General features: G+C 40.8%; 1 protein-coding gene across 1 annotated transcript in view; it reads right to left on the reverse strand.

Moving 5' to 3' along the window:
- Nucleotides 1–785: 785 nt before the first annotated feature.
- Nucleotides 786–12,288, reverse strand: part of LOC125012025 (GDNF family receptor alpha-2-like) — a 47,971-nt gene continuing 36,468 nt past the window's right edge. Inside the window, exons 7-8 of the mRNA XM_047591619.1 lie at nt 8,871–9,016; nt 786–3,420 (exon numbers count right to left, since the gene is read on the reverse strand). Of these exons, the coding sequence (XP_047447575.1) occupies nt 3,295–3,420; nt 8,871–9,016 (272 nt within the window). The 3' untranslated portion in view covers nt 786–3,294. The remainder of the gene's footprint in view (nt 3,421–8,870; nt 9,017–12,288) is intronic.

A 12,288-nucleotide genomic window follows, 5' to 3' on the forward strand; every position in this document is an offset into this window, starting at 1 on the left:
AATTTAATATGAAAATCCAAGTATATAAATAAAGAATACGGTTTTCTAGCTATAAAAAGAGCTTGTGTCTGTCGAGAGGAAAAGGTCTTGAGCAGTTGTATCTGTTATGAGGTCTGGACTATATTAGGGCTGTATTGCATTATGGACTACTGAGGCTGCTGGAGAATTGGCAGCTCTGCTTCATCTTTGATGGATTTCTCCCTCTGAAATGCTTTAATATTGATGCAAGATAAGAAACTGCTGTTGTTTTTTCATATTTTTATTTTTCAGACTGTCACGCAACGCGCCTGACTTTTACCGCTGATGTGATAACGTTTTACACTAGATAGATTTGTTTATCTTGAGCTATTTAACCAACTAGAATTACTTGGTATTTTTTTTTTTTTCCGAGGCAACCATATCACTACACGTCCATGTTCAATACCACAAGAGTAACTTAGAGCAGCTTGTGAACTTGTGAGAGGAACAAAGGCTGCAGCAGTAGAAGGAGCAATAGCAGATAAAAAGAGATATGTGCGTGTGTGGGTTGTGCACATATTTCTATTCTTGATACATTCTCTGTCATTTTATCCTTCAAAATACGTGGATGGTTTGAACTACCGACTGATGTGTCAAACGTGGGACTGTTTGTTTTGAGGCTGGAGAAAATGGATCTATCTGTACTTTTTTTTTTTACCTCATACAGTGTTATGAAAATGATACCGAGACCAAACATCAAACACGGTGTCACTATTCAAATGTGCTGAATGCGGAGCTCACAGAGAAAAAAAAATATACATGCAACATTCAAGTCTTTGACATTTTATATTCTCCGAGGCCCAGAGCTGTAAACTCACCCATTTGAGGAAATCACTGTAATTTCTGCCAGACCTGACCGCAACCACAGTTAACAATAACACATTGAGCAGAGTTTAATTTTTACATCTGTGACCCATGACAGTAGTAAACCTTTTTTTGTAAATCAGCCGGTAATATAAGGCTGTTCGGTTTCCGTAGCATGCATTTATGTGGCACAGCACTATACTTGAAGTGCTGCCTGAAGATATAAGCATTTTGGGGAAATACTGGTTATGAGGTAAAAGTCAACATTCATCCACTGCATGGGGGGAAAAAAAGCATCAACATAAAAAACAAAAATCCATGTCATCGGCAAACATGCCAATGAAAGTTTTTCTCAGTGTACGAAACGCAATGCGTTATGGATAAAATACTATTCATACTCGGTGATTATGGCCCAGTATTATTGATTGTACCTCATCTTGTTTGCTAGTGTGCTATATTAAAATGTTGTTTTTGCAAAAATAATAAAAAGCGTGGTGTAAGTTGAATGCTGATAGTATGAGTTACACAGAAAGACATTCTCAAACACATCAGACCCCCTGGTTCAAAACAGTGAAACCTGCCTCTGGAAAGGTTCCAACTCAAATTTACCTACGTGAACCAATTGCAAGTCAATAGGGAGGACATTAAAAGGTTAGGATAGGATAGGATTTGTCTAGTCTTTGCATTGACAGTTATCTGCAACAGTAAGGCCCACTTGCAATACAATACGTACCACATCTATAAGTTAAAAAGCGATTGTCAAGTGTTCCTGACAAACATTTTGACAGCACTTGTAGTAACTGGTGGTGGTAACAAATGTATTTTACTGTCTAGGTTACATCATTCTGGAGGCATCAAAACAAACTATTATTAGGTAGTAAAGAAGTCAGGCAATGCTTCCAGCATCCTGTCAACCATCGTTATCTAAACAAACAAAAAAAAAATGGCTGTTGCTTTGTACACTCAAACACACTTCATTTTCTAGGATTTTCTGCAATAACAAATGCTCACAAATATCACCAAAGACGCCCAGTTTGCAATGACGTAAATGTACAAATACTGAAATTGTTACAGTCCCTCTCAATCACGATCCTATTAACTCATTTGGAAATCTCACATTTAACCAATGTGAGACTATTACACTTTGGAATAACAGAACTAGTTCCTTTTTGTTGGGATAATGCAACATAAACACTCTTTAAACCTTGAGGATGACTTTACTCTCTCCTAATTACTATTAATTAATATGCATCATGACCTTTGCACTCTGAGGGGGCTAATTCAACCTCCACAACCTTCACATGACTGACTTTTGCCCCGCGTGTAAACACATATGCACATCATGACAAGTGAGCGTGCACACACTCCGTAAACACAATTTGACATTGACACACAGATTATGGCTTTCCAAGCAGTTTGAGCTCGTTTAATCTCATCCCTGTATACATTCTTTGTGATCAAACCTTATTAGACAAATATAAAGATAATGCAGATAATGGAGGCCTTCGTCAGTACCAGTACAGAACCACCCATAGGTCAACAATAACGTCCTTTCAAGGTACTAGATATCATTAGATTGAATGAAAGAGAAGTGTCGTTTATATACATAGAGCCAGAAATATACAGATGCGCAGGTGAACATGGCGAACACCCACAGTCATCAACAACAACATCTTAAATGACCATAGAACCATCAAGTGTTAACATCGCCGAATTTAGTTCTTTTCACCGCCTGCTTAAGAAGTATACTGTAGCACCCAAATGAAAGATCTGTACTGTAGATTGATTATGGTCACGGATACTATACCAACACTTAGAACACTGAGTAGGCTTTACAGTTTAGAGTTTACACTAGTGCTGAAGAGACAGAATGTAATCATCCCCCATCCCCACCCTTAAATTTGTGGTCCGTTCGTCCAAGAGAAGATTAAGTCAAGAGCCAATTCAAGACAAAACAATGTGTTTCTCTCCTTTTTTTTCCACTCTCACTATACGACATTTATCTCATGCTCATTCCTTTTCTCCCAGCAACAATTTCTTTTCTGTCAATCCCGTTGTCTTTTAATTATGTTGTTTATTTCCTCTCTTCCTCCTTTGGTGAGAAAAGTGCAGAAGTCTTTGACAAGAGCGGCTTCAGTCCTCCTGGATCCAGTGTCTCAGTAAGAGGGAGAGTTGTTCCCAGAAAATGTTCTTCGTGCCCTCTCACACCAAGGGTCCTTTGTGAAGCCATGTGCTCTCTCACAGTTGTGGTCTGCCCGTAACAACACATCAAATGAACAACAAATTCACAGTTGTCAAATTTCAGTAATTCCCGCCTCTCTTACTCTTTTGTTTTCCTCTGTCATAAATGCCATTCACGTCATCTTCCCAGAGACCTTCAGCCTTCTTAATATCAGTCTCAGAAATAACACCTTCTGCATTTGGGATCAGCTTGTGGGTGGATGACCTCTTTTTTTTCTCCTCCTGGCACTTCTATAAGGCATGCTGGGCCAGGACCAGAGCCAAAGCCAGACTGGGAAGCAGAGCCCAGACGTTGGCGCAGAGACAAGGAGAGTGATCCTCTTCCAGGTTCGGGCCACCGTTTATTGGTTCAGAATACTGGGCAGAGAGAGGGACACACAGAGGGAGAAAGATGAGTAAAGGTTAGACATGACTCAGACACTCGTGCTGTTTTCCTGTTCTGGCATTTGATGAGGATGGGGAGGAGACGGGAGGGAGGTGAGACAGGTCAGGGTCAGAGCTCAGGAAGAAGAAAAGGCAAGTCAAAAAGTCAGAGTGGAAATACATGTATGCATGGAAGACCCACTTTGGCACGAACATCGAGTGTTTGATCCACCAAATGTTTTGATATGTTAAGTATATTTTGAGCCCCTGCTGTTCAGTATGCTCCCTGCTTCTTAAACAAGTTGGCAACAAAGGAAAGCTTCTTGTGAGCACTTTTTCCCCCCTTCTTTTTCCTTAAACTCTTTTAGGTCGTGCCAGTGAGTCTCTAAACAGTTTTTAAAGCGACCATTACTGACTTTATTTACAAGAAAAACATGCTACAAAGCCAAACACACGCTACAGCGGCTGTGGAATTCTTTCAATATTTCATAAGGCATATCTTACAGCGAGTAGAGGCTGAACAACACAGCTGCGAGACCCCTTGCACGCAGTTTGACTGTGCACAATCAGAGCGCTACAATGTTTATTTTTGTGCACAAGAGAGAATGAACTTATGTGTAGTGCGCAAACTGAGAGAAAGAGTTTAGCGCACTGGGAATCAGTCCAGATATTAAATTCTATGGCCTCCAGAGTCCCACTGTTATATCCATGCAAAAAAAATGTCTTTATTATGTGCTGTGCCATAAAATTGTTAGCGTTTTGAATACTTTTTCAATTTTCTCGAGTTCTTGTCATACAAAGCATAACCATTTGCCTTCAAGTTAAAGTAGTCTTGCTCAATTTGCGGAGGCACCATTTTCAGTCCAGCACAGCAATACAGAGGCACATCATAAGGAACATGAAACATTTTCCTCCTCCTCATCCTCCTCCTCCTACTCCACCTCCACCATCCCCTCACCTCATCTTCACCAATGCAACCTTTGCAGAGATTGCACTTTGGACCATTTCCTGTACATAGAGAAAAACATGTATTTGGATGTTATCTACCAGCCCCTCATCTTCCACCGGAACTGGGTAACACATAAGGGAGGGAATAAATAACGAATCAAGAAAATATTGTTGAATTATATTAACAAGACAATCATATTTGTTTCCTGTAAAGGAAATGAAGGAAGAAGATGCACGAGGAAAAGAAAGGGAGGATATCTGAAATACCTGCAGTTATCACGGAACATGGGCTTGTGCATTCACACTGTAGAAAGAAAAAAATTAAAATGACAGCTGCCAAAAAAAGAGGGGTGTGTGGAGGGGCAGCAATGGGTAGCTTGACAATGCACCAAACACATCCGCGACTAAAAGCCAATTAATTAGCAAGGGCAGTGATGTGTGGCAGCAGCCTGTTGACATGAGTCCAGATCTCTGGCTGCAGCCAATATCCACACATACACTCTGACTTGTGAGAAAGGTACACACACACACGCACACACACACACACACACTCACACACATACACGCACACATACACATACGCACATGCACACACGCACGCACACACAAGCGAATGGCTAAAGCACGAACACATGGATCCGTAAACCTACACTGTGACAGAAGACAGACAATGTTGAAACATGTTCTCATTTGCTCCTACTTTAACATAGCAGAGACAGAGAGGGAGGATGATAAGAAAAACAGTTATTCTTTGATACTGTTAAGAATATATTTATCTCATCATTGAACTAGAACATGATTCTATTATCAATCAGCACATCGTAAAATTTACAGTGAAGTGAGGCTGAATGCCCCAGGGCTAGTTATTGAGTAACCCTGACTTAGCTTCTGCCCACAGTCAATTCCACTTTTCATTTGAACTGAAAATCAACCGTGTTACCAGGAAGCACAGACAAACAATTGTTTGTTACAAGGTTGGTTCACATACACAAGTTGATTTATATAACATTCTTGTTGAATGCAGGGAATTTATCAAGGTTTCGGCGATGTGAATTAAAGACGTCAAATTTTTATCATGTTAAGGGAGTACACATGGAAATTAGCATCTTTGCTATCATCCGGCATGTTTACATTACTGTATGTTTGTTCATTAACGTGCATTGTGTCTTTCAAATTAATAAACTGAAACTGAACAAAGAATTTGAATTAGAATTTGAATATAGCGAGGGCATCATTGGGAGTTCAAGATTCCTTTTATCAAACTTCACAGCAACACAAGTGTCTTGGAAAACATTGATATTTCAAGACTTGTGAATTACGGCATTTCCTCACAGTTAATCTGAATACGTCTGAGCCCAAAGTTTGATAAGTGTTAGGCACTGACTGTATATTAAGATGGCCAAATCCCAAGCAATGTCAACAACAAGTTCCCAAATAGTACATCTGAAACTCATTTTGGTTGATTCTGGCTGCCACCATCTTGGACTCCCTGCTAATTCAAAGTGGATGTTGGAGGTTTGAGTGGAGCGTAGGCCGACAGCAAGCAACCTCTGAGAAAACAGCCAATGCAATTAATTCTTCTTCTTTTTGTGTTTCCACACCAGACTGGAAATGGGTTTATTTCTGCTGTAAAGTTGGACATTTTAACAGATGTTCCTGGCCTCAAGTGGCCACTTGATGAACTGCGGTTCTTGGGACTTGTGGCGTGCATGTTGGACATCGTAGGTGTGGTACTCACTGAGTAAGAAAGCTAGCAGTGCTAAGATCAGGGAGTGGACCTCACCAAACTGCTTTGGTGAAATTAAGTGTTTACTAGATATTTGGATTGACAAAAACAGCCAAAATCAATTAAACAAATCCTCACATTTCTGGTATGTTGCACAGCACTTGAACATTAACAACTCCGCCTCACTCCAAAGTCCCTCCGCTTCCCCCTGCCTGACCTTTGACGCCCCCCCTCCTCCCCTGACGCATGAGGAGCGGTGCGAGTGAAACGGGTCAATGGAGTCAGATTCAGAGACACCAGCAAGTGAAAATAGTAATTAAATAAAATTCAAATGAATAATTGCAGTTAAAACGTTCAGTTACCTTGGTAGTCTGATGAACTACCATTAACATTCTCATCTCATCTCAATTATAGCATTTAGGCATCCACTTATTTACTGTCAAATGCATCATTTTTCAGCAGAATTCAGACATATTTTCTTGCAAAACTTCACGGAAAGAAAAGTGTAAAAAAAAGGCAGGAAAGTAGGAACTGTGTCCAATATCCTCCTTGTCTGTGCATCCAAAACCAAAGCAGGAGCTTGTTTAATGGGATTTGATGTATATTTTCACCTTGTTAACAAGTTTTGCACAGAAGATGATGTTTAGCATACTCAAAGACGATCCTTAATGAAATCTGGCCAGTGGAGTAGGTGGAAGAGTGGGAGGGGGGCAATTGTCGTCAGGCGCTTCACAGATCAATCGTGGCGAATCTGGAATTGCCCTCAGAATACTGAAACGGCCGAGATTCAGCCCACATGTTTACCTTCAACAACTGGCTGTGACATTTTGAGTTATTATGCATCTAAATTAGGTGGAAATACTCTGTAGAGAAAACAGAACAGAATGACTGGCATGAACAGTCACAACCACCGTTTTATCGTATACTCAATTATTCTGAGGTGTCATGGTGATTGTCTATCTATCCCACCACACACCTCATATATTCTCTTACCCAGAATATTGGATCACTTGGAGGCATGTGCACAAACACGTGTGCGTGTGTGTTCCACTGGCCGCTGCAAGATTTACAGCTTTGGGCAGTCAGTCTTCTGCCAAGAGGACTCATACCGTAACAACACTCCCCCAATTTATCTGCCATGGAACTTTGACAAGTTTTAATTGCCAGGCATAGTTGTCTGAGAACGCAGGGCCGCCCAAAATGTCCCTACTAGGTCCCTCTCTAATTATAAACTTCCTGCTTGAGTAATCACACGTCTTATTGTTTCCTAATTACCATTTTTACAATAAATTAAACACCATGCTGCAGTGAGACAGGCACTGAGCAGTGCATCAATACTGACGTGCGCACACACACACACAAAACCTTTGGAGAGCGAAGTCACACCATCCATTCTCTCTCTGTCTCTCTCTCTCCCTCCCTCCATTTCTTTACCCAAGCGATACACACTGTTATTGTTATCAGGGGCGCTTGTTCATTAATTCCCCTCTTTGCAACATTTTTAAGGTTTTAATTTGCTGTCTTCACAACAATGAGGGTTCCTGCGTGAAGCACAATACCGCATGACACAAGTGTAGCGTGGCTATTAAATAGCTGTGATGTGAGATGTCTTAATGGGAGTCATTCATTCAGCACACACATTTGCAAAAACCTGCATGTTGCTTGGATTTTGAATCTCAGAAAGTCACTGAAAAATGGTGTGTGACAACAACATCAGCAGCAAAATGTTTTACACAGGACAGTTTTGCGCCCAGTGTCTCATTCAGCCACGCTTGGAAACTGGGTCTCCTGCAAAGGTGAAAAATGTCATTAGTCTTACACTAGAAGGCAGCACGGCACATCTAAAATGCATCTGTACAACAGGACAATATTTCATTGTGAAAACTAATCAAACACAAGAGCTAGATAAAAAAAAAGAAAAATCTCTCCTTGGCCTAAAGTACAGAGTGAAATATTTTGTTCCTGTTGAACAGAGACGGTGAAGGAGAGGGAGTCTTTGGTGAACAATATGGTTCTGTCATTTTCACATTAATTAGAAGAAAAAAAAATACCCTTGTACTTAAAGACAAAATACACACATTTCTGCAACGCAGTAAAATGTGATGTGTTTTTTTTTTTTTTTTTTTTTCATCTCCAGACAGCGGACCCACTTATAGACATGTTGACTGCAGTCTTCTCTTTGGCAGAGAACAGGCCCTGGGCCAGTATTTTAGAGCCCCTAATCCAGATTAAAACCCCCCACCTCCCTTTCCTTTCGCTATTTCATTGTCTGGGAGAGAAATATTATATTTTCACCACATGTCATCATCTTGGGTGCAGCATAAACTGTCTTATCATAAAGTGTCTGTTTTGATGTGCCAGTTTCTTTGGTATTGTATAGAGATCGAATCTGATGTGAATGCGTATAGTGTGGCACAGAGAGCTTCGTGCTTTTGCCAGTGTACAAAATCCCCCTTTCACAGAGGCAGAGTGGAGGAGTGTGTTTATGATTCTTCTTGCAATTGGTCCATTTTGTCTAATTTATGTAAAGAAGTTGCTGGAAAGAGATGGAGATGTGTGGATAGATAGTGGTGTAAAGACAACATTTTTTTTTCTTTACAATTTTTACACGATGATGTGAACTACGTTTGAAATTAAAGACTCTATGAGTAACAGCCTGATTGACAGGTAGACAGTTAATAACACAACATCCTGCATATGTAAGTACAAACACTTGTAATATTACATGCAATAAAAAAAAAAAAATCTAAAAACAAACAAAAGATATTACCTCAGGGATAGTGACGGAGGAACGTTCTGAGGTCACGGTTGACCAACCAGGCACCATCTTCGCTGACGTCGCTGACGGGCCGGGAACAGACTCATTTTTGTTCGGCCTGTTGTCTATCCCATAACCAAAGGCCTGAATGGCATTTCCTGCAGGGGCAGAGATATAAAGTCATTTGTTTGTGACTGTCTTTCCAGCAAGAAGCCATGTAGCAGACAGACAGCTCTAAGTCAACATCTTGGTCCCCAGCCCAATCTTTGGTAACTGAGGGAATGTGGCAGAGCCGAGTGGGATTGAGGATATAAAGAGTAACAAGCCTACAGAGAGACAGTCTTTTCCCTTCATCAGTAAGCTTTAGAGTTGTATGCCAAACTAATCACAAACAGCAATCAGAGAGTTGTTGGTGAAATTCGCCGCTAGGAAGAGTCTGCTCAGGATTTTACCGACTTACAAAATGCTGCCTTGTGTGGTTAATATTACAAACGTGTATGTTGCATGTTAATACCATAAACTGAACTGGAACTATTCTGTGATACAATGGACACATTCATCAAATTCAAACAACGCTGGTTCATGTTCACAACTCATTACAAAAACCCTTCCATGTTGTACCAGCCGTTCTCAATTTGCAACAAGCTGACCAAATAGTGGCATAATGTCCACACTTGACATGATGAGCTCTAATTTGTTTGTTGCCATGGAATGGAAATAGAATCTTTAAAAAGTGGCAAATCAGTTGACTCAAATGGAGGGTGGCTGCCTGTGAATACATATGAGCACGTGAGTGTGTATCTCCGCCTGCAAACGTACTGTATCCACGTGTGTAAGTTTGTGTTTAAGCGCATGTGTGAGTCCCTGCAAAAACGCGATAAATCCCTGTTCAGTCAGCTTTTCAGCTAGATATGGTAAAATAGGGGCTGAGTACCTTTTCACTGCTCATCCGTTTAAAACACGAGGCTTGTTTCTCTTTGTTCAGCCACAGAGAAGGCAAGGCATGTAATTGCTTGGCAACCACCTCCATTATAAGGTCAGCGCGCAGAGATGACTTTGAATAGATTTATGTGACTGATCATATTCAAAACATTCCCAAACAAAAGAGAAACGGCTTTCTGCCACCAACACACGCAGGACAACGAGGATAGTTGTGGAATGCACATGCATAATCAGATGGCCACACACAGTGCCTAGTGCTCCCAATGCATGGCCGCATAGATATGTCACATCCTCTATCCACCCACACACACAAGTATTTATACGCCACAGCAAAAAAACAAGAAACACACACACTCTCACTCATACACCTGCACACATACAAAACCACTTTTTTTATTATGATTATTATGGCCAGCATTTGTGATCTGAGCCTCTTCTTGCTGAAAAATATGAGCCCAGAGAAGAACAGAGCTCACCAGTGAAGCCTAACAACTTCAGTGCTAGCAGTGAAGAGCTAATGGAGTATTGCTGAGACACGGGATGTTACGCTTCTTTCTGTCAGGGTCGGCTATGGCTTGCTATCTCTTCACAGATGCTGTAAGATGGGAGAATAAAGTGATAAATCAAACCACTTGGCTGGAGGGCCTCCACAAAGGATATTTTACTGCACCCAAATGTTCCAGTGAGTGATTAAGCTCATTGCCAACAGCAATTCAATGTTTTAATGACTCTGGTTAAGTTTTCTTTTAACCCCTGGGCATAGCCTGCATTTGTCTACCTGCAGGGACAGATGAAACAATGAAAAACGAGATATGGGAGGAGAGAACAAGATAATGAGAGAAATAGAGAGGAGGGAAATCGGGGATTAGATCATATTTGACTGCCAATAGCAGGAATGTTCTTTGCTGGCCTCCTCACGTACTTTATTCAAGTAAGTACTCTGGAGTGTTCTTTGGCTTGAACTTGTGAGGATGAAATGTGAGCAATAGTAGGAGGATAACAAATGTTTAGTCTAACACATGGTTTCCATTTGAAGTGTGCTTTGATTTGACAGTGTTGAAAGCATGATTTACTCTACAGAAACAGAAGACAAAACATAGAAAGTGGAAGGATGGGGGTGTGATGGCCGACTGGGTCACATGGAACTGAAAGCTGTTTATCTGCATAAAGACTTGCACTCAAAACCATTGAACCCTGCTGAGTTTGTTAGGGTTCTAGCATGAAACATTCTCTGGTTATCTAGTGGGTTTAGAGGCATTGTAAATTTGTTAGGAAAAATGTGAAACGCTATCTTTCTGAGACTGTTTGTAATTAATAGACATATGGTAATAATTACTCAACTTCATTGTAAAAATGCCATTTTTTAATAATACTTTCAGATCAGCTGTAAAGACAGTTTGCGTCAGTAACACACATGTAGGATGGCACGGTGGTGCAGAGCTTAGCACTGTTTCCACAGCAGGGTTAAAAGTTGCTTGTTACCCTTTCCGTGTGAATTTAACAAGTTGCCCGTGTGCCTGGGTTTTATCTCTTTGTTTGCTCCCAAAGCCCAACGATGTGCATGTTAGGTTGACTTGTGACTTTGGCTGTAGGCGTGACTACTACAGTGAACGGCTGACTGTCTCTCTGCATTAGCCTTGTCAACCTGTGCAGGGTGCACCACGCCTCTCAGCCAGTGCCAACTTGGATGAGTACAACAACAAGTGTTTCAGGGCACAAACGAAGGAGCAGCATTTTTCCAGATAGAATGAGACATCTGGAAACAAAAGCTGAGAAAACCTTTGCATTACTGTCAAGGACTTGCAGCAGAACCTGATAAATGCAAGGCCAGCTGAAAGGAGAACAATAAATACAAAAACGCTTGCAGGATATAATTCATGACTAAAAAGACTAGGAACCGTTTGGGATCGTGGGTTAGCAGTATGTCTGGTATAATGCATTAGAACGAGAACATATCCCAACAGACAAGCATGAAGTGTATTCAATTTAGGGGGCATTTTTCTGTTTCAGGAACCAGTAATCCAAACCTTTTAAAAGTTGAGTTTGGACTTCTGATGCAATTTAACCTGTGTCCAAGGTGCACAGAGAAAACCAAAATAAGTAAGAAGAGCAAGACTTGCAGAAGCCTTTCAGCTTCTTCAGCGCCATCATCAGACTGGACCACTTCACTGTCACCTTGGATTCTTTGCAATAGCAGGTAATTCTTGAGACTAATGTAACGCTATCAATGCATCGATTGAAGCTTAGTGATTGATGAGCTCCCAACACATATGATCATGTCAACCAATCCTTGGTTCAGTGGTTGTTCTTGGAAAGCCCTATGCATTTATCTTAGTTCCCTGATTTGAATATCACTGAGAATATTTGGAGGAATTAAAAGAAAGCAGAGGCAGTGTGGAAATCTAAGAATATTAGTAAGCTGGAAGCTTGCATGGCTGCCATAAAGGGCAAAGGATATAATTATTTGATTCATTTCATAGGGGAACTA

The sequence above is a fragment of the Mugil cephalus genome, chromosome 8, assembly GCF_022458985.1.
Source record: "Mugil cephalus isolate CIBA_MC_2020 chromosome 8, CIBA_Mcephalus_1.1, whole genome shotgun sequence".
NCBI classification, from domain to species: Eukaryota; Metazoa; Chordata; class Actinopteri; order Mugiliformes; family Mugilidae; genus Mugil; species Mugil cephalus.